The sequence below is a fragment of the Nicotiana tabacum genome, chromosome 19, assembly GCF_000715075.1.
Source record: "Nicotiana tabacum cultivar K326 chromosome 19, ASM71507v2, whole genome shotgun sequence".
In the NCBI taxonomy this organism is placed as follows: domain Eukaryota; kingdom Viridiplantae; phylum Streptophyta; class Magnoliopsida; order Solanales; family Solanaceae; genus Nicotiana; species Nicotiana tabacum.
The window spans coordinates 103,673,754-103,696,358 of record NC_134098.1 but is presented as its reverse complement, the minus strand read 5'-3'; the positions used below and the strand labels follow the sequence as shown (position 1 = coordinate 103,696,358).

General features: G+C 34.1%; 2 protein-coding genes and 1 non-coding gene across 4 annotated transcripts; 1 reads left to right on the top strand and 2 right to left on the bottom strand.

Annotated features, from left to right (window-relative positions):
- Nucleotides 1-6,736: 6,736 nt before the first annotated feature.
- Nucleotides 6,737-6,822, bottom strand: TRNAY-GUA (transfer RNA tyrosine (anticodon GUA)). The gene is given in 2 exon segments: nt 6,737-6,772; nt 6,786-6,822. It is a non-coding gene; the product is annotated as a tRNA-Tyr (tRNA).
- A 441-nt stretch (nt 6,823-7,263) lies between these two features.
- On the bottom strand, nt 7,264-12,797 carry LOC107788814 (bifunctional L-3-cyanoalanine synthase/cysteine synthase 2, mitochondrial). The gene is made up of 10 exons (XM_016610541.2): nt 12,453-12,797; nt 10,788-10,897; nt 10,585-10,642; nt 10,150-10,413; nt 9,934-10,071; nt 8,321-8,372; nt 8,126-8,205; nt 7,925-7,984; nt 7,720-7,800; nt 7,264-7,608 (listed from the first exon to the last, which is right to left on the bottom strand). The coding sequence occupies exons 1-10, from the start codon at nt 12,609-12,611 to the stop codon at nt 7,510-7,512; spliced, it is 1,101 nt and encodes a 366-aa protein (XP_016466027.1). The 5' UTR covers nt 12,612-12,797; the 3' UTR covers nt 7,264-7,509.
- Nucleotides 12,798-18,197: 5,400 nt separating this feature from the next.
- LOC107788812 (uncharacterized) lies at nt 18,198-21,068 on the top strand. Of its 2 annotated transcripts, none has more exons than XM_016610539.2 (3): nt 18,198-18,543; nt 19,478-19,606; nt 20,737-21,068. In XM_016610539.2, exons 1-3 carry the CDS (start codon nt 18,322-18,324, stop codon nt 20,881-20,883), a joined length of 498 nt encoding a protein of 165 aa, XP_016466025.1. In that variant the 5' UTR covers nt 18,198-18,321; the 3' UTR covers nt 20,884-21,068. The 2 variants fall into 2 exon arrangements, with proteins under 2 accessions (XP_016466025.1, XP_016466024.1); XM_016610538.2 differs by having other exon boundaries at nt 18,198-18,648.
- Nucleotides 21,069-22,605: the final 1,537 nt, after the last annotated feature.

Here is a 22,605-nt window from a genome sequence, read left to right as displayed (position 1 = left end):
CGAAGGATTGAGGGATCCTTTGATCATCATCTTCATCGATCTTTTGATTTTCTGGTTGGGTTGAAGATGACGCTTGTGATTGCTATTTGGCATCTCGTTCCCCTTTTGAGTCTGACCCCTTTGTTGACGAAGGTGAGGATATTGGAATTGCTTCTTCGACGGTAAATATTTCTCTCGCGACCGGTTGTTCTCCGTACACTGTTTTGACTTTCTTCGATGTTGGAAATTTAAGAACCTGGTGTAGGGTCGAAGGTACAACTCTCATGTTGTGGATCCATGGCCTTCCAAAAAGCGCGTTGTACCTCATGTCGCCTTAGATTACGTAGAACTTCATTTCCTGGATGGTCCCGGCCACGTTTTACAGGTACGACCTGGTCCTGTAGACCGAGCTGTTCTACAACCTTCGATCTAATAATGTTGGTCGAGCTACCTGGATCAATTAACACACGCTTAACTTTAGGTTTATTCATAAGTACAGATATTACCATTGCATTGTTATGAGGTTGCATGACTCCTTCTGCATCTTCATCATTAAAGGACAAAGTTCCTATGGGTGCGTAATCTTGAGTTCGAGGTCGATTTTCTCTCATAACCGATGTCTTAGTGTGTTTAATCACCGGCCCTTGAGGGGTATCAACGTCGCCGATGATCATGTAGATGATGTGCTGTGGTTATTCCTGTTTTTTTTGTTTGCCGAAATCCCTGTTTTTGAAATGGTTCTTGGCCCTGTCGCTTAAAAATTCTCAAAGGTGCCCTTTATTGAATAACCGGGCTACCTCCTCTCTTAGTTACCTGCAATCTTCCGTTCTGTGGCCATGGGTGCCATGATATTCGCACATTTGATTGGGATTCCTCTAGGCAGGATCAGTCTGCATGAGTCGAGGCCATTTAGCGTCTTTGATGTGTCCGATAGCCGACACGATGACAGATGCATCAATGTTGAAGTTATACTCCGATAACCGTGGTGCTTCCTTAGATCCGATAGGCATGTCGAACCCATTTCTGTTCATCAGCCCCCGAGACCCTTGACATCAATCACTTCTTTTGTTGCCTGTTCCGGGGTTACATCTCGATTCATTGATTCTGTGGTTTTCACTATACGGTCGGTATCGGTCCCTGATCGGACCTTGTTCTCGATTGATATCCCTTCGAGCAGCGGGTTCAGACCCCAACTGATCGTCTTCGACTCTAATTTTTGATTGGTACCGATTATGCACATCGGCCCAAGTAATAGCTGGGTACTCGATCAGGTTGTGCTTCAACCGCCGTGAAGCCGTCGAACTTCGTTCGTTCAAACCTTGAGTGAAAGCTTGAATAGCTTAATCGTCTGTGACTGGTGGCAGATCCATTCGTTCCATTTGAAAACGATATACGAACTCCCTTAGCATCTCGTCATCCTTTTGTCTTACTTTGAACAGGTCCGAATTCTTGGTCTCGACCTTTATGGCCCCGGTGTGTGCTTTTACGAAGGAATCTACAAGCATAGCAAAAGAATAGATAGAATTAGATGGTAAATTGTGATACCATATCATTCCTCCCTTTGACAGGGTTCATCGAATTTCTTCAATAATACGGATTCGATTTCATCATCCTCTAGGTCGTTCCCTTTGATGACACATGTGTAAGAGGTGACATGTTCGTTGGGGTCGGTAGTTCCGTTATATTTAGGAATCTCGGGCATTCAGAATTTCTTTGGGATCGGTGTAGGAGCCGCGCTTTGGGGGGAAAGGCTTTTGTACAAATATTTTAGGATCTAAGCCCTTCAATATCGGTGGTGCCCCCGGGATCTGATCAACCCTGGAGTTATATGTTTCCACTTTTTTGTCGTTTGCCTCGATCCTCCTTTCACTTGATTCTATTCTTTTGGTCAGTTCTTCGAACATCTTAGCAATTTCGGGATTAGTCCCTGACTCTTGCTCATTTGATCTTACTATAGCTGGTTCCATTCTGTGGGCGATTTCTCGGGGTGGACTGGGCTCTGCCCTGTTCGGTATTTGGGTTTAACTCTGCAACTGAGCTATTGCTGCATGTTGAGCTTGCAACATTTCGAAAATCATGCGCAAGCTGACACCATTTTCTTCAACGTTATGGGTATCTCGAGCTGCAGATCGAGTGCTACCATGAATGCTATTTTCATGTTCAAAATGTAGGTTTGCCTCAATGACCATATGCGAATTAACGTCTAATGGCACTTCGACTCGAGCTTCAATGGTGTCGACAAGCGGCATTTCGGTCCTGGGCGTTAAGTTGTTGTTCTCATCTTGAAGACCAACTTCGTTGTTGATAGGTAAGGTCATTTAATTGATAGCTCGTCGTTGCTAATCCGAAATCAAAGACGCTTCCGGAAACAAGTGTAAAATGGCGAGTTTTGCGAATTTATACCAAATAACTACTGTTATCCTTAGCCCCACGGTGGGCGCCAAACAGTTTATCCGAAAAATGGATAGAGTTGAATTTGTACGTAGTTGTAAGGGTACGTGGTATAACCCGACATAAATCATAAGAGTAAAATGAAAATATCGAATATTGATTGCAAAGAATGAAAAATAAGCAAAGTTGGAAAGAAGATGATTTATGGATTAGGCAAGATGAATCAATCTATGAAGCTAAAAAATGATAACTCTTCAATATATGAGTGTATGATATCTCAATTACAATGTATGTCAAAAACTTGGTCCCTTCTAGAAATAATAACCAACCCCTTTATAGTGGAGAGATTCTACTTTAGATACAATTAAAATACATAGTGGGAGACCCATGATAAATCAGTTTTCCATAATTCCTACCAGGATTCTCTCCCCTAGTGCGGTTGCAACGGCTCTTGTCTATGAGCTCGAAATTGACTCGAGCTCGATATCGACTCGAGCTCTCTATCTTGACTCGAGCTCTATTCTGATTCGAGGCCTTGTATTGATTCAGGGATAATGTTGGTTGGTCTGAGCCTCGTAAGCTCGATAACTTCATCATAGTTCGATTTGGATTCGAGCTCGATAATGATATCGAGATCGACATTGATCGGTCCTTAGGGCTCGAAGCTTGATGACTTGACTTCGGACCTCAACCTGATCTTCGATCCAATGTATTACCATTTCGTCCAGTTCGTACGAAGGACTAACCGATTTTGACCGTATAGAGGACCGTTTCTAATGACTTATTTTACAAGGCATAGATGCTCATCTTAAATATACTAAATTAGTATTAATTTTGTTCGAAAGAACCTAACATACTTTTCCCACAGGTTGTACCTGTAAGATTTTGTAAGGTTCACAGTTGGGTAAGATAGAAAATTGCACGGTGCATTTTCAGTCACTTCATGTGTAATGACTCAGTAATATTAAACGAAAGGCCCAGTTTTTTTCATTATTAATAAATTAATTTACCTTATTAAAGAAAAAGTTTGAAAAAGCCCAGTCTTACTAGAATAATTGGATACATGTGCTTGCAGCTGAATCCAACGGTGACTCCATCAACATGTTTTTTGTTGTTGATTTTGCTTCAAATGAGCATAAAGGCAATACCTAACGCTAGCAGAAATTTATCATATAAAGGTCAAAAACTGATCAATGTTTTAACTGCTTTGCAGTTTTCTTGAACACAAAAACCCAATTAGAAGAAAAATTTTATTCACTAAGGGGAGAGAGATGCAGTGGTCATGAGTTTCAACTGAAACACAACTTTCTTTCTTTCTTGGTATGTTTCTGGCTTCGGAAGTTATCAAATTTTCAGTCCCTTTAGTTGAAGTTATAGGTCTTAATGAAGTTGTATTAGTCCATACACCTCTTTTTTGCCTTGTTGCTTAAAACCTATATAAAAGACTAAACTTTGAAATTTAATATTATTCGTGGTGACGATTATGGCTGGTGGAGGGGAAGCAAATTTTGGTGGCGGAAAAATAAATAGAAAGGAGGTGTAAAATGGGTTAGGGACAATGGGGTGGCATGTCACGTGGCGTCCACCTCGTAAAATATTAGTGCCACGTAGAAACGGATGTCCTACTTGGACAAATTTAACGGACGAGGGGTATATTTGAACCAATAGTATAACGTCAGTAAATTTAGACTCAAAGTATAATGAGTGGTATATTTAAACATTTTTCTCATATTATAAGGGTATATTTGGCCATTTATCTTAAATTCAACTGCATTGGATAAAGAGTATTAAATGGTTAGTTTTTTTGGAGAAACATCTCATCATGATGCTTATAATAATAGTTAAATATTTTTTTTTAAAGTTGTGAAAATTATATAGAATAATCTAATAAGTTGAATGGTGTTAATATTTTTAAGAAAGTACAAAATCAACAAAAAAAAGGTAACATGAGTTGAGAAATATGGTTTATCTGCAAGAGAAGATTACAAAAACCAAAAATTGTGAAAAAGAGATATAAATAGGGAAAAATGGGAGGTCAAACACTAAATCTAAAGTATATAAACAACACCTACGGAGTAGATATATTTATAACAACATCCTTATATAACAATCATTCACTATAAAAGTCAAGTTTTTCTCATAACCGATTTTTTAAGTTATATTTTACCTCTCAATAACAACCTTTTACCTATAACAACAATAGCCATATTTATAGCAGAAGGCTCTTTGTAAATTTACTCTTCTATAACAGCCATATAGAATCTTTAAGATTAATAATAGTAATTCTAAAAATATGTACACAATCTTTTTCATTGAACACAATTTTTATCTTGCATAAGATATAAGATTTGAAAATTTGTACTTGATATCTTTTCCATTAGACTATTCCCAAAAATATTTACATAGAAGATTTAACTGTTAAACTCTTAGATTATCTTTAAGGGAAAACTATCAGATACCTTTTTGTTAAAAATTTGGACACGCGCCAATTCAAGCGATATATCTCTAGTAAGAGAATGAAATTTACGAAACAAACTACAATTACAAAGTTATTCCATCAATCTTGAAAAAAATTATTTTTCTAGGTAGCTTTAGAATGTGTGCCTTAGAGTTTAAATCTTTATACTTTTAGTTATGAATTTATTAATAATGTATTAATTTTCTTCAATATTTAACTAGTGAAACATGCATATCTTTTGAGATTTTAAATTTGAATAATTTCTTATCTTTTTTGGAGTATCTAATATTAGAAAAGGAAAAATAATTAATTTTTGGATAATTTTTATCTATAATAGCCAAACAATATTTAAACGTCAAATGCTGTTATATGTGTATAACAATCATTCACTATAAAAGCCAAAAAATATCAAAACAAACGAGATTATTATAGAGAAGTTTGAATGTATTACTCTATATGAGATGATACCCCTTTATAGTAAAGCAATAATGTCTTAGTGGCTAAGACTATCCCAAAAAAGGGACTTCAGTGCATGAATTTGAATGCTGCTTAGTTGGCTTTTGCTACTTCCTATTAATTATGTGACCAAAAAAGAAAGTAAAAGTAATGGAGTAGTAAATAAAAACAGGTCTTTAAAACTTTGAAGCGCATCAATATTTTTGTAAATTTTTCATTATAAAAGAAAATATGTGGACAATCTATTTTGTACAAAAAAATTAAATTGAAAAACATCCTTTATTGTATTTGTTGGAAATATTAATAGAAAAAAAAAAACGAACACGATTTGCAAGATGGGAAAGTAGGTGTAGGACAAACGTTTCAAAGATTTACAAAACGGAAAAGGGTCAAGACTGCCCCTGAAGTATCAAAATTGGTACAAAAATGCCCTCTGTCCATTTATTTGAATAAAAATACCCATACCGTTATGTTTTTTGCTCAACATTGCCCTTATTACTAACAGAACATTCTAAAAGAAAAAAATATTTAATTAATATCCACGTGTCACTGTTTCATTGGTCTAACTTAAACTTCAATTAAAATATAACTAAACTCACCTTTAACCCGTCCGAATATTGAATATAACAATCAAAATAAGAAAATAAATACTAAAGAAATTATCTAAAAAAAATGTTAACTATTATAGTACATCATATGACCCCATTGTGTATGAAATGTGACAATTGCACAATACCCGTTACACGGAGTATAAACGCTTACATATTAATTGAATAAATAGTGATATAAATAAAAATTAGAAATACACATCACATAAATAATAAAAAAATTAAAAAGCAAATCCTCAAATTTTCACGGAAGAATGACAAAAAATAGTGAAGAAATCCTCCCACAAATTTCAAATAAAAAAAATTATATAATAAAGAATAACCATTGCATAAACAAAAAGAATCTAAACTTTTTGCATTAAGAAGAATATGACAATTCCTTCCATCTTCCGTAAAAATAATTCTAATAGAGAACTCAATTTTGAGTTTGCCTCATGAATAATAGTAGACATACACTCGTAAGTAAATGCTCACTAATATGAAATAGCGAAGAGAAAGAGAGAGAGAGAGAGAGTTATGTTTTAAAATTGGGCGGGTCAATATCTGGGCGGGTTACGTGTTGGGGTTTATGTTAGACCAATGGGACGATGACATGTGGATATTATTTAATTTTTCTTTTCTAATGAATTTTCTATTAGTAATAAGGGCAATGTTGAGCCAAACAAAATAACGGTAGGGACATTTTTATTCAAATAGGTGGACGGAGGGCAATTTTATACCAATTTCAATACTTCAGGGGTAGTTCTGGCCCTTTTCCGTTTACAAAATGCACATTTACAAATTACACGTAAACAAAATTGGTATTAACTCTTTTGGGCGTGAAAAATAAACAAGGAAAACAAAATCCGACCTGCCGGATTCGAACCAGCGACCTAAGGATTTCAGCAGACATACTACAGTCCTCCGCTCTACCAACTGAGCTAAGGTCGGTTGTTGGTCAAGTAGCAAAATTTATGAATTCTACATCTAGAACCCTGTTTGGACATAAGAATTTTTTTATTTTTTTTTCGAAATACGTATGTGTTTAGCCATAAAATTTTCAATTTCACTTGAAGATGATCTTTTGAAATTTTTCGAAAATTTCAAAAACTCCAAAAGATGTTTTTCAAATTTTTACTCAAATCACTCAATACCTTAAGCGGTTTCACTCAAGATGTTTTACAATTCTTATGTCCAAACGTCCACTTAATACCTTTCGTTTCCTTGGATGTCGAGAATTTACTTTTATTTATTTGGTAAAGTTAGAAGAAAAGTAAATGCGGACAAATTTAAAAAGGACAGGAAGCTAGTTAATTTTGAAATTCTACGTCAAAGATTTAGCGGAAAATGTGAGTGTTCATGTACGGTAAAGACGACGATGTCAATATACTATGAGATAACAATCTATAGGCACCAATCCATTTAATTTAAGGTTGCAATCAGTGATCCAAAACTCACAATAAATTCGTTGATTTACATATTATGTATGACATAGCAACAACAAGAGCAGAGCATAAGCAGGCTTCAGAAAGCTGAATCATCAACAATAAACAAGCTTAAACATCATTTAGAAAAAAAAAAAACATTTTTCTTGCAGAGCCTTCGACTATAAACTCCATAATTAGTAACATCGCAACATTAATCAACTGAAACAGGTTGCATGTTCTCTGCCTCTTTCCTAAGATCTTGATACAGAATAGATGACAGGTACCTCTCTCCAAAACTTGCATGTATAGTCTGAAATTGAAAATGAATAAGTTACATCTACAACAAAGTAATAAATTCTGAAAATGAGCAAAGAAAAAATATTGAGGTTGGTTCTATCTCTTAAATCTGACATATTCATACCACTATGAGTTTGCCTTTATTTTCTGGTTTTTGAGCAAGTTGAAGAGCTGCTACTGTATTAGCTCCCGACGATATTCCAACCTATACAATTGAGATAAGCTTCTTCATAACATGATATAAAGGAATCACAACAAATTTACTCTATAGACGAATACTACTATGTAGTTTAGAGTGGAAAGAAAGATGCGTTTTTCTTAAACTTTACCATGAGCCCTTCCTTGACTGCCAACTCCCTAGCCATGTTTACGGCGTCTTCACTAGAAACCTGCAATACAGGAGCAAGCGCATATCATGTACAATTACTAGAATGACTTAGCTGTTATTCAATGGAACACATGGTAATCACATAATTCTGTTGATATTTCCAGTTTCAGAAGAAAGCAGATTAACAAAGAATTTAACATACCATCAGAACTTCCTCCATGATATCCATGTCCAGGATATCTGGCTTGAATCCAACCCCATTCCCTGTTATGTGATGAGGACCTGTATTGGTGGCCGTTTAAAGATTATTGTATATTTTATAAGAACATGCAGTAATTTGAATACTTCATAAATACTAGGATGGCACACACAAATTGAAAGACGAAAGTAAAGTTACCTGGTTTTCCACCATTCAGTACATTGCTTTCAGTTGGCTCAATTCCATATATCTAGCAAGAGAGGAGAAAATATAAGCATGGTGTTATGTTAACTTATGAAGTTTTAACTTCTATGTGTTATGTTAACTTATGAAGTTTTAACTTCTATACATAGGCAGTGTGAGAGGTCACCTAAGTTGTTTAACACAATTAATAAGGCAGGTACCTGCTAAAACAAGTAAAAATACATTGATAATCATATATAAGTTAAATAGGTTAAAACTTGTTCGGGAACGTGATGGTATGCTAGAATCCTGTGTTTTAGTCGTCGTTTGCACCCTAATTACTGTATTTTACTTGTATTTGAGCTTAAATGTTAGTGTATTGCACTTATTATGTGTGTTATGCCTTGCAGTAAGTGATTTCAAGTTAAAAAGATATTCGTGAGCTAAATTGAACAAGCTAGAGCTTTGAAGTCTGAGTAAAAGCTCAATGTATTATACCGGGATCGCATTCGGGGGTCGAGAACCGAGTCTGGATATCAAAAATTGACGAAACGAAGTTACTTTGTAAAACTTGCACAGCCGCGCCGCATGGGGCGGCACGCGTGTACAAATTTCTTAGAGTATTTTTTCTAGTTTGGCTTGGAAAGGGTAGATTCGTCCAGGACCATTCCTACATGGTATAAATACAATAAAAAGACGTTTTAGAAGGGACTTTTGACCTTGGAAGAGCATTGGAGGCAACAAGACACGGGATTTCATCATCTTTCCATCAATTCAATACGGGGGTTTGGATTATAACGTTAGATTAATGTTTTCTTATTCTTTAATTATATTTGTGATGACTTCCTCCATGATTATGGAGTAATTTCCCTAGGGTTTTGATGGATATGATATTTTGAGTGTTGTTTGTAGATTTAACTCTAGTTGAATTGTTTGAATACATTTATGGAGCTTTAAATTGATTGCGAAATTATTCACCGGTTTATTTAATCAAAAGAGGAATATTTTGGTGATTATCTTTGCATTATTTTATTTAGTTTAATTTAGTGATTCTTCTAAGTATTCGAGAGAGCTTTTTGAATTATTGATTAAATCAAGTTAGGAGAATATTCGAGTGAAGTTTTCCTAAAGACTAGTCCATTAACGTGTTCTTGCATATCTTCACAGGGCTTCATATTAGTTTATCTCGTAGAGTTTAGATTTAATCGAGAGTGGAATCTTCACTTTACGTTTAAGCTAATTATCGAGTGAATTCACGAGAATCATTAGAACATTAGAAGTAAATTTAAATATAGTTAAATCTCGAATGACTATCTTGCACCTATCCTGCCATGACCCTTATTTCTCATATTGATAGCCAACCATTTTAGTTCAACTTTCACTCTCCGTGATCAATCTCAATTAGCCGTAATCTTAATTAGTAGTTAATTGTAGTTAGTAATTACCTCAAATCAAGTATTGATCACCCTGAATAGCAATTAAGCCAGAAATTACTCGAACATTATTTAAATTCAATCCATGTGGAGACGATAATTAAACTATACTATCTTTGGCTAGCGAGCAGTAATTTCATGTTGTGTTTTGCGCTCGTCAAATTTTAGCGTACGAAAAAGATGATATATATTTACCTTGACATTAGGATTTTTGGATTTCAGATATTGTCCAACACCAGAGACAGTGCCCCCACTTCCAATTCCCATGACAAATATGTCAACATTACCCTGAGTTTCTTCCCATATCTCAGGACCAGTCGTCTCAAAATGAATCTGTTTTCAATGTGAAACAGCTGAGAATCCTATAGTGAAACAAAGAACATAGGATTAAATAAGGTTTCTTAAAGTGACCTGAGTATTTGCAGGATTAGAAAACTGTTGAAGCATGAAAGCATTAGGTGTAGATTCCAAAAGGTCATAAGCTTTGTTAACAGTGCCTCCCATTCCTTTGGTTGGATCAGTGAGGACTAAATCAGCTCCAAATGCTCTCATTGTCACCCTCCTCTCTAAACTTGTGTATGATGGCATTGTCAAAACCATTTTGTAGCCTTTCATTGCTGCCATAAATGCCATACTGATCCCCATATTTCCCGATGTTGGCTCAATCAATGTCGTCTAGATATAATCAAGAAGTAGGTCAAAGATAACATATACTAGTCAAGTTTAAAATCTATGCACTGACAACATAAAAATACTTATACAATCATATGTTACGATAAGAGAAAAATGCAGTGTCATAACTTCTTATACTCCTGCTAGTGTCTGGATAGAGTTGCATTTACTTACCTTTTCAGGTGATATTAAGCCTTTATTTTCTGCATCGTTGATCATTGCCAATGCTGGTCTGGTGAAAATACAAGGGAATTGTTTTTTTCTTAGTACAGAGTGGAAGCAAAGAAGTGATGTACAAATTAGACAAATGAGATCCATTCCAGTTACGAACAAATACTCAACATAGACAGGAGAAAAGTATGAAGAAGATAAGATACCTGTCTTTGATGCTAGAAGTAGGTTGAAACATCTCTTGTTTCACAGCTATGTGAGCTCCACATCCTTCTGTCACTTTGTTAAGATAAACCATTGGTGTTTTTCCAATTAGCTGAAAGTTGAAATTTAATAGGAGTGTGTCAATTTATCACATAAGCATATAACATGTCCCCTAAATTATATTCAATGGTCATTTTATATAATATTTCCCAGAATTGAACTTAGGCCGGCTGACATGAAGATAAATTTAAGTGTTTAGGGAGTGTTTGATCGTGACTTCACTTGTAAACTGAAATCATTCTTAATAATTCGTATTTCAAATACAAATACTAGTGAAATATTAAAAGCTTGCTCGATGAGTATTTCAAGTGAAATAATGATTTTCAATCACAAAACTTTAACTATCTTTTCAAATGAAATTCATATTCAAATACAACATCAACTTCCATTTACATTTTTTCCACTTCATTTTCAAATGCTTCCTTTTAAAACTTCAACCAAATATTATTTTATTATATTTCGATTCCAACAGAAATGGATAGCTTGAGAAAATTATTGTGAAGAGAGTACCATCCATCCCAACTTCATAAAGCAAAATTTATAGAACTAAAAATCAGGAAGAGTGACAGAAAAATTATGTAAATGAGGGTTGGACAACCAATTAGGTGCAAGTTCGTATCCGACCAAAATTTTCTTATTTGACTAATTTTCAGTGCCTATAAAACATACTGACAAAAGTGTCGACCTAATCCTGTAATCCAATAGGCAATAGTTTAGTGTTCGGCCAATCTTGAAGCTTGCCAACTATCAATCTTCAAATAACGTAGAATACTATCCAACTTTCTAATTTGATCCCAATTATAGTTCTCATCAAATCAGAGTAACTCAATGTTTTACGTTGTTTTCCTTAATCCACGTTTCTCTATTTTAAAAAAAATCTTTATGAAATAAGAACTTGAGCAAACTAGAAATATTCCCTTAATTTCATAATTTGTATATACCACTTTTTACTCTACATAATCTTACATTTAGAAAGAACAAAGTAAATCCCAAAGGTTTAAAATTAAAGAATATTATAAGGAAAATGAAAAATAAAAACAAGCAATTCAAATAGTAGTACTTAATATATTGTCCAAGAGCTCCTCGAAAATATCGTTAGTTTAAGATTCACTTTTACCTTACCGTCCCTTTTCATGGTCATTTCTCATACAGGAAAGAAAAAGATATAATTTGTAGAAGGAAAAAAGAAAGAAAGAAAGGACGAGTAATAACTAGAGAATTTCGATTTTCTTCCTCTTTGCCGGGTTAATTGTGTGATCGACTAAAGTTACAAAATTAGTATTTTTTATCACATTAAAGTAATTGAACTATATATAAATTGATAAAAAAGGTTAACTCTTCGGCACTGAGTTATGACTTAGGACACTTCATTTTTTTAATACAAGCACAAGAAAGGAGACTCAAATGCCATAGCCGGAAACTAATTTCAGCTATGATCTCTCTCGTATATAAACATACGTAAAATCCAGAAAGAGACCAAAATTTAAAAGAATTAAATAAGAAGACAAAGATAGAGAAAAAATATTAGGAAGAATTCACGAAAATAATGAGAGCATAAATGTAGAAAATAGGGAGAAAGAGAGAGGGAATTAATTAATTGCACTAACTTGAGAAACTTCTGTCTTGATGTTAGTAACAGGAAGTTGTAATTTGGGAGTATGAAGTAAAGGCTCAGTAGAGAACAATCTGGTACTAGCAACTTTGATGAAATCAACATTACTATTACAGTATCTTGATCTCTTTAACAATCTGCTTAAAGTCGCCATTAATGAATTCTCAACAGCTCAGAGAAATTGTCTCTTCAGCTCTTGAAAAGATGCAACTATATATTGCACTTGAAAGTTTGCACAAAAGTACTACTCTATATGATCACTTAGCTTTTTTTGTGTACCTCACAGTTGAAAGATATGACACCCTTTTTATAACGAAACGTTTAGTCTAACCTTTGGATTATCCAATCGGACTTCTTTGCTGTATCTTTTATTTTTTTCCCTCTCTCTCCCACACAATCTGTTAGGTATATAGAGTTAGTATTACGGACAGAATTTGGACTCTTCCCAATTTCAATAAAAAAATCAAATAAGCTAGCAACCAAAATTGCCAAGTTGTAAAAAAGGTTTTTCACATAGTGTTCGATATTCATATTAGGGCCCAATTAAATTTGGATTCACGCCGGAAAGTCTCATATTGAGAGTAAAACGCTTTTTACTAAAGGTGATTCTATACCCAAGACTCGAACTCGAGACCACTAATTAAGGATAAAGGAATACTTATCACTTTAGTACGATCTTCAATTCGTGGATGCTAACTCACATGATATTGTTCCTATGTAATTTGTACTACTCCGTCTAGAAAGAATGACGAAACTCAGAATATATACAGGTTAAGTTTAATAACTATAATTATTTGCATGTAATTTTTTCGTAAAATGGATTTTGATTTACTAAATCTGATAGAATTTATATATTTAGAAATTCACATAAAAAAATGCTGCAAATTCACAATTGTTCTGGTAAAAATATTTAAAGAATGTAGGAAATTATAGCTAAACAAGAAATTATAATTAAAGAATGGTTAGATTCCTTCGTAATTTTTTTATTTTACTAGTGATCTAAGGGAATACGTACGTTGGAGTATTGTTATTAAAGATTTTCAAGATCTCATTAATGCTAGACCTTTTGTCATTAATATATTCCCTATCTTTTAACCTGTTTTGCTTTTTGAATAAATGCCTTAAAGTCTTAAACTAAGGATTTGGCGAATGATTTCACAACTGTGTTGTATCACCATCGCCATCCATGTGAACGAGTTTTTAGCAAATGAATTAAAAAATAATAATAAAATGAGCCGTCTGTGTTGAAAAATATTGAGAAATAAAGCCATCTGTATTATTGCCATTCGCCGAAAGGCATGCACTTTTTATTTTATTAATTTTTTTATAATTGTAGTGTACGGGAGCACCTCGGCCTCAAATATAATATAATTGGGTATCTGCTATTTTCAATCAACACATATTCAGGTAACTTTACATCACGACTCAGGCGGATGATCGCCTAATATATTTTTTTCTTTTAGAATTTGAACCCTAATCTTCAGAGTTTGCTCCTACTTTAATTTATACCACTAGGTCACATGGATTTTTTAAACGGGAGTCTTTGTTGAGGGCCTTTCCGTTCATAGAGTTAGAGAAGAAAAAGGGAATACGGCCGCATTAAATGTGGTAAAATCTAAGAATAATGAAGAAAATGATCCAATGAGTACTCATTATTTTCATGTGCTAACTTAAATTTAAAATTCATTTTCCTCGGGTTAAAGAGAAAAGATGAAAAGAAAATATTATAGTAGGATTTAGGAATGCTTAAGTAAAGTAAATAATTCACTTTTTAATCTCAAAATGCAAGCAAAGTAGAATGGTAGATCATATATAGATGTGGGACACCTATGACGGCTGAATTGTAATCAATCAGTGCATGCACCTCTTCTGCATGCTCAAAGGCAAATTTCTAGTTTTATTGTCCCAAGTCCCATTTTAAGCAAAAAGAGAGGGGGAAAAAAGTCCCATTTTGTAATTTAAATTTATTAAATGTAGAGAATTTCAACAGATAGAATAAGCCCCATATAGTTAGATTAGAACAAAAAAAAAAAGAATTGTCACATATGTCACAGTCGCTCGTTGGAGGTGGTCCATTTAAAAGTTAAAACTCTATTTACATTTTCCATTTTCAAATCCAATTGGATTTCCCCAGCCGAATGCCAGTTCATGTCAATTTCAACCTTCAGGGGAAAATATGACAAGATCTGAATTGGTGCCATTTGGATAAGGCAAGAAAAAAAGCCTTTTATTCTACACCAAGAATTGGAAATGGACCGCGGATTTTATGAGGGGACGTTTTTTTTTTTGATAAAAAAATCAGGGGACTTATTTAGTATAGAGGATATGGATTCATCTGGTTTCGTTCATACTCTGTATTTTTTTCCTAATAAATCATTAAATATGTTAAATAATGATAGAATTATTAATCTGAACCTATAAAGTTTAAATAATGAATCTAACTCTGTTTGATTGCATACAAAAGTCACAACCATAGAAAATTGGGGACATATGATCTCACTAATTTTCATCCTTCATTTTATTTAAAATATTAATGCCAGTACTACCATATAATAAACTAGCGGCGTCAACTGTGAATGACACAGTTAAAGTCACTAAGGGTACGGTGAAATGATTAGAATTTCTCTATCGTATCAAAGGTCTTGACATGAAAATGACCTACTTAGAATGAATGTAAATTAGCCGGTTCAGTGAATCTCGAATAGTTAGATTAAACAAAAATGACAGAACTAAAATTTTGTATGTATTTTGTCACATACCCTTCTATTTTACTATATATCAATGTAATGCTATCATATTTTATCATGATCAATGCCACGTCGGTATAAGACGAATGTAAAATAGATATATAGTTAATTGCCGCACAAACAAATTTAAAATTTAACAAAAGCTTTTTTCCGTTAATTCTTATTATTCGATGCAATTGAAAAAGAAATTACTCTTTGATTATCGAGTTCTAATTAACAAATTATAGCACCTTAAAAGGTTCATTTTAGAAATTCAGTACAAGAAAACACTTATTTTGGGGGTGAGGGGGGGAGAGATTGTTCAAATTGTGACGGTTTTTGACCCCCTCAAAAAGAATTGTGGCGGTTTCTAGAAGTGCCACATTTATCTTTGCCACGAGCATTTTGTGGTGAGTTTTTAAAACCTCCACGACAACCGCCACAAAATAAATTTTGAATTTGTGGGAGTTCTTAAAGATAATTGGTGGTAGTTTAGAACCCCCGCAATATGATTTCAACGTGTCAAAAAAAATACTTCGGTGGTTTATAAACCCCCTCAATATGATTATAATGGTTCAAAAAAAAATTGTGGCCGTTTTTAAACCCCCACGATAGGATTTAAATATTTTTTTAAAAAACAATTATGTGGGGTTTATAACCGCTACAATATGATATTAATATTAAAAAAAAATAGTGGAACTTTATTTCCGCCACAACAAATCAAATTTCATAAAAAATAACCATAGTGACAAACATTACAAATTCAAATTCTTACGGAATTAAACAAAAAATTTATCCTGAACAATGATATCTGATATGGTCACCAACCAACTAAGATAGTAAAAATGTATGTATCATTACAAGATTGAGCTTTATTAATTTTATTCTGAATAGAATGGAGTACTATTTGCTCGCTAAGTCTCCATAAATTCTGCCAAAATAATACTATCATGTTAGGGCTAAACCTTTTACTAGGAAATAATTAATAGATGCTGTGAAAATCTGAACTTGATTGTTCTCATTGTTCTTGTAATAATCAACAATGAAATTCACCATTTTGTGACCATACTTTCTCAGTTGCTCTGCATCCATGGGTTTCAATTCATCCTCCCTAAACGTTTATACTTGTTTTTGACATGTTTTGTCCTCTTCCCCTGGGATAGAATATCAAGTCGTCTTCATTCTTCAACCTGCCATATTACAGCTTCAAAACTTCAGTTGGATCAAGATATTAATTTCTAAAAGAAAAAGGAACTGTACTCATAAAGGAGTCAAGCGTTAACACAATCAAATATTTCTTAAACACAATATCCTATGACCTTTGAAATACAACATTAGCATTGTCTACCTCAACTTAGAACTCCTCCAGTTTCACCTCCATATCATGTTCTTCGGCCTACAGTAAATTGAAATGTAGAAGCATGTAAATCATTTTCACAAGATATACATAAACCCCACATTTAGTCAACTGAAGATATGAATTCAATGGAACACACATTTATCCTGGATGACTATTGTTTATCTCAAAATCAGAACCACACAATGGAACCGAACATTACATGTTGAGGTTTGGGTTTGGTTGGCTAGGACCAAGAGTAGCAGCCAGAGAAGGATTGTAATCACTCGGTCTTCTGACCTTACAGGGTGCGCCCAGGACAAAAAATGCGTGCACAGAGGCGCACAGAGTAGTCAGTTGAACGTAACAACATATACTTGATGTTGGATAAAGAATTATCCGGTAACATCTGATAAGCTCCAATAATGATAAATAAACGACTAACAAACGAACAAAAGAGAAAGAAACAGGTTTGAAGATATCAGCTCTTATGCGGGAAGGGGATGAAAGATGTTGCTTCCAAAATTTTATTGGACTAAACAAGACTCAAGGGATAGCCCTAAAACTATAATTTTCTACACCTTGCTTCCTCCCAAATGGATAAACCACCTACACAAGAGGTAAAAAATCTATCTTCTTTAAATCATAACTAGCTGATCAGCTATTACACATTTTAGGTACCTCAAATATGATGCCATCCAATGCCATGGCATTACTATCGGTTGTGAGTTCGAGTCACCCCAAGAGCAAGAGCAATAGCAAGGTGGGGAGTTCTTGGAGAGATGAAGCCGAGGGTCTATCGGAAACAACCTCTCTACCCCAGGGTAGGGGTAAGGTATGCGCACACACTACCTTCCCCAGACCCCACTAGTGTGTTGTTGTTGTTGTTATATATATATATATATGATTCGGTCGTAAAACACTAATCAGTTGTATTGAAACTTAGGTCATTGTTGAATCCACCGTTTAATTGAGGGTTTTGATCCTTTCAGTGATTGGCTACTAATCCTCGCTATTCGCCAATTTCTTTAAACTTTTTAAACTGCCATCTTATTATATTAAGCTCAATCGAAATAATATGTGCGTCTGCTTGTCCCTCTTTCGATGAAATCATGAAACTATAGATGTTGAAAAGATTAAGGAGAGATTAATTTCAATAAAAATGGTTTGTTTTTTTATATGAGAAAGATCTTTCATGCAACTTTGTAACAGGTAAATTGCACCCACCCTCCAAATTTTGTCCCTTCATATTGTCACGTATTCACATACGTAAGAATGTTCAAACGATCACCTATCCAATCCGGTTAAAGAAAAGGTATTGTCATAATTAAAGAAAAACTAAAATCCGAATTATAATCTAATGGTTGTAATTTCACTTGCAAAATGACGTAATGTAGTAATCCTACCAAGTCCCAAGGGGATATGTAAAATGGTTGATACATAAATAACTATAACAATTGGAGGTTCCAATTTCAAATTCTAATAATATAGTATTGTGTTGTAGCGTATCATTCGATAAATTAGGGGAGCCGTCATCGTAACAAGAATCTCACATAATAAAAACTTGAGAAATATTTCATATTTTAGCCCTTTTCAAAAATAATAGTATATATATATATATATATATATATATATATATATATATATATATATATATAACCGAATGCTCGGACGACGGGTCAATTTTGCCCAACAAAACTTTCACATAATATTCTACATCTAGATTCTAACATGCACACTTCACGTCCAGCACTTCATTCCCAAATCTGCACACATGCAAGCACCTAATTAGCTGTGGTACAATGTTAAAAGAATTGCGTAGATGTTGTTACACGATCTGCTTGTTGCTATTCTTGATTATCACTGGAACCCTAAGGTTTCACCGTTTCGGGGAGGGATTACAACGCAGGATCCACGTTTCCGGCGACCTTAACGACGTCGTAGACAACGAGGAGGACCAACAATGGAAACAATGGGGCAACACGAAATCCGCCAATTCCGAATTCGATCCGCCAACGAATGATGTAAGCAAAATGAGCCCGAAGGATATCCAAGCTGAAATGATGAAGCGGGTTCTAGGACCCGTTTTCGGATTCGTTAAGCTCCGGCTTGGAACTCTTCGGACTCCGGTATCTCTTTTTTACCGTAATTTGAATGCTTTATTAATTGATAATTTAATTAATGCTAACTGCTTTGATATATCCTTATTAGTTTTGGATTATGGAATAATAATCAGCTGATAAATTAATCGCTTTGCTAAAATTGAACACTTTTGATCAGCTGTGGAATATGGTACTGAGATCTTTCTTTTCTATTCAGATTTTTGGTTATAAAAGAATGTCTTTTTCAAAGAGCTACAATATCTCGGCTTCGATGATGGAGTACTTAGCTAAGAATAGGACACAAAGGAAGCAAAGGATCTGAATAGGCGATACTAACTAGTTAAGACTTAAGATTAAGACACAAGTTTTGTTATTATCACGTACTTAAGGCTTTAGTTGTTGTTACACGTATATTATATTGTGTCTAGTTAGAAACTTCTGTGTTGATGTAGGGATAACGTGAGATCTCGATTGAGAATCTCTAGTTCTAGAGAGCCTTTAAATTACCTTAATAGACAAATTCTACAATATTGGATGAAATATGCCTTAATACAGAGACTAGATATAGAGGATTTCTATATATAGTCACTACAAGTTTGGGATTGAGCCATAGTGATTAATTGATTTTTTGTGAGGGAGGTAAAGAGAAGGACTTGGTAAGGATCAAAACTTGGACATAGAAGGTAGGAGCTTTATGACTGAGCTACCACTCTAATCTCAAGCTACACAAAATAGTCTCACTAATTGAAAAAGATTCCTCAACATTTTAGTTATTGATATGTCAATGTTATTCTCTTGTTGCATATTGTTGTACACGGTAATAGAACTTATTAGTCTAAATTAAAATCATTTTCAGGATAAGGTTTCTGATATTGCCAAGAGGTGGACCAATCTAGCAAGAACTGGAGCAATTGAGACAAAGTTCATAGGTGTTGATTTGAGCACGATCATGTTCACCATGGAAAAAGGTCAAGACACAACACAGGTTTGTTTTATTTCCTAAATCAGATGTCTTCTTCTGTAACTGCTGAATTTGCCTATTGGTGCTTCCAGAAGAGAGCTTGTTCAAAAGGCTTAAACTATTAGGGAGTTTCGTAAAGTGTTGGTCTATTTTTCAACATTAACCACTTAAGAATATGATGGCGGAGAATACACAGCACATATGAAGAACAGATTGATTTTAGGTTGAATCTCAAGTTCCCCCGACAATTTTCAGAAAAGTAGCCTTACTATTTTAGTTTCTTTTCTTAATCACTTGAAGGAACTCTATCGTCAGATTTGGAGAATTCAAAAAGAGGAAAATGAAAAGTGAACCATCAGAGAAACACGGAGGGAAAGGAGAACAATATGAGGATTAAAGCAAGAAAAAGATAACACTTTCCCTTTGTTACACGTGCTTCACGTCATCCCTGAACTCTCTCTAACTATTAGCCCTTTATCCTCAAAGCTCAATGCACACAGAAGTGGTGTAGCAGGGGAAGATTAGACTGAAAACATTAACTAGTCGTTTAGAGAATAACTGTAAAGGTATTGAATTACTCCATTCTAGAGATTACGTCGAGCAACTTGAGGTGCATCCTGCATTTTTTATCAATTTCATTGCATGCTGCCGATAAAACCATTTTTCTTTTGTTCAAGGGAGGAACTATCAAATGCAAATTGTAACATGTGGTTTGTTTATTATTACTTCCAAATCTGCTAGGGAACTACTCCTACAATTAATTTTTTGGTGTTGTTATGATGATCATCAAGAAAACAGAATGAATGACAGGAAGCATTTCTCTCATTGTTTGGATGGTAACATTAATGTGACAATGTTGCTAATTGTTGGATGATCACAATCTGTGCCGTATTATAGCTGTTTGTCATGGTTAACCTATTTTGTAATATTCTGACTTGACTCAACTTTTGCTTAATGTGGCATCTGCACATGCAAATCCTTTTTATTTTCTTTTCTCATTAAAGTATTCGGTCATTTTACCCCTCCAAATGCTTGATGCATGTTTTGAGCTGGTTTAACCCTCTCCTATGATTGGAAGTGTCTTCAGTTGCGTGTGATAGAACATGAGATTCTGCATGCTGGAGTTTTTGAGATTTTTTTTGTCCATTTTGCAGTTAAAAGAGTTTTTGCTAGAACAAGAAGAAGCATATGAGATTAAAATAGGGGACCAACTATTTCGAAGACCAGGCGACCCTCCTTTTGAAGAAGTTTTCGAGAAGCTCCAGAATGAGATAGAGAAGAACAGGCACTCTGAGTTGTAATGGCCAGAAACCAGACCCTTCTTCTTTCTCCTCTATTTCATTTCTAGATTAGCAGGAATTTTGTACTTCAGATCATTCTTCCATGCAGCTCATTTAACCATTGATCCTCCAACAACATCTATTACCAGACGGGTTACTGGAAATGGCTCACTCTTTTTCTACTGAGTTTTCTGGTTATGATCTTAGCTTGTTGCTTTTCTTATTACCCGACATATCATTCATGATTTGTTTGTTACCAGGGGCTTATTAAATTATAGCTCCATTTGTCAAATGAATTATACACCTAGATTCAATAAATTGGCTGCAGTACATAGGATTGCTGATATTTCAACATTGAACATCTTATACCGGAAATATCTGACAGAGTTTCAGAAGCTCATAATGGTACTCGTGATCACGAATTTTGTATTTTTTTCCTAGTTTCTTTTTTCGCAATGGATTTAGTGATTGAAAAGTTATACTTGAATGGTTACCGTTTCAGGTTTGCATTGAATCTGTCGTTGACTCGTCCCTATTGTATGCATTATGCATCTAAGGACAGAAGAGTTACGTTATTATATCAACATATATAGGCAATTTATCCAATTAAGGCCTGCTATTTAGATGAATAATGAAATTCCCAGAGCATGTGTTGCTCCCTCACTAATTAAAATGTCCATGCATAAGGATGCATAGAATGGGCAAGGTACTGTATAAGTACATATTGTTGATATTCAAATACTGCAAGATGCTACAACTGTTGATACTCAAGAATATTGAATAGGGATTGACAGAAAAGAGTAGGGAAATAAAAAAGAGTCAATTGAAAGAAATTAACATGATTATTTCAGCTCGTTAAGACCTCCTAATGATTTAAGATTTTATATGAGGTGATCACAACAAACAAAGGTCTTGCATTCATGTCTCACAGCCACTATTTAACAAAAAGTCTTCCCACACTAACACCTTGTTTGGATAATTGTTACCCATTGTATTGTATTGTATTGTTATCTTAAAATAATATTTGTTTTGATTGTTTAGTTAAAATTGATTGTATTGTATTGTGAAATTCATTATTTCGGAACTAAGAAAAGTTCCATTTTTTGAAACAACCGATTTGGTGTGGTGGGATTGTTTCCTTTTCTTCTTTTTTTCTCTTCCAATTATGCCTTAATTTATTACTCCATAATTCTATTTTACCATTTATCTTTTTATTTTTTATTTTTTATTTTAACTCCAAACCTCCAATCTATAATACTTTAACTTTGTCTCTTTTTTTCCAGAACTGGTTTTGCCGTTGCCGACTTCACGGTCAAAGATAACAAGAATAGGTTCGGCCCTTTCTTTGCTCCTTTGTTCCTTTATGCCATTTTTTCTCTGTTTCTTCGTTCCTTTCTTTGTTTTTTTATCGGCCTTCGGGTTCTGCCCTTCACTAATTTGCCCTTTACTTATTTTGTGTGTAATTCTTAATAAATTTATAATTTTTAAATAATTGAGGATATTTTAATAAACTTAGCAGTTACAGTATAGTACGACACAGTCAAACCAAACATCAAAAAGTTATTTAACAACAACAAACAATATAATCTATCCAAACATTGTATTCATAAAACGATATGATACGATACAATACAATATAAAACAATGAGTAACGATGATTTAAAGGATAGTTTTACTTAACCATAGTTAGTTAAGTTAACTATAGTTTGTCAATTAGAGTTAGTTAGTTATATGTACAACAAT

Bases quoted from the DNA above. Each gene is read 5' to 3' on its own strand.
- LOC107788814 (XM_016610541.2), bottom strand. From the start codon at position 12,611: ATGGCGACTTTAAGCAGATTGTTAAAGAGATCAAGATACTGTAATAGT. The intron at 8,206-8,320 runs GTAACTTTACTT...CCACCAATACAG, and splicing joins ACTGAATGGTGGAAAACCAG to GTCCTCATCACATAACAGGG. The intron at 7,985-8,125 runs GTATGTTAAATT...CCTGTATTGCAG, and splicing joins TCATGGAGGAAGTTCTGATG to GTTTCTAGTGAAGACGCCGT.
- LOC107788812 (XM_016610538.2), top strand. From the start codon at position 18,322: ATGTTAAAAGAATTGCGTAGATGTTGTTACACGATCTGCTTGTTGCTA. The intron at 18,649-19,477 runs GTATCTCTTTTT...AATCATTTTCAG, and splicing joins TTGGAACTCTTCGGACTCCG to GATAAGGTTTCTGATATTGC. The intron at 19,607-20,736 runs GTTTGTTTTATT...TCCATTTTGCAG, and splicing joins AAGGTCAAGACACAACACAG to TTAAAAGAGTTTTTGCTAGA.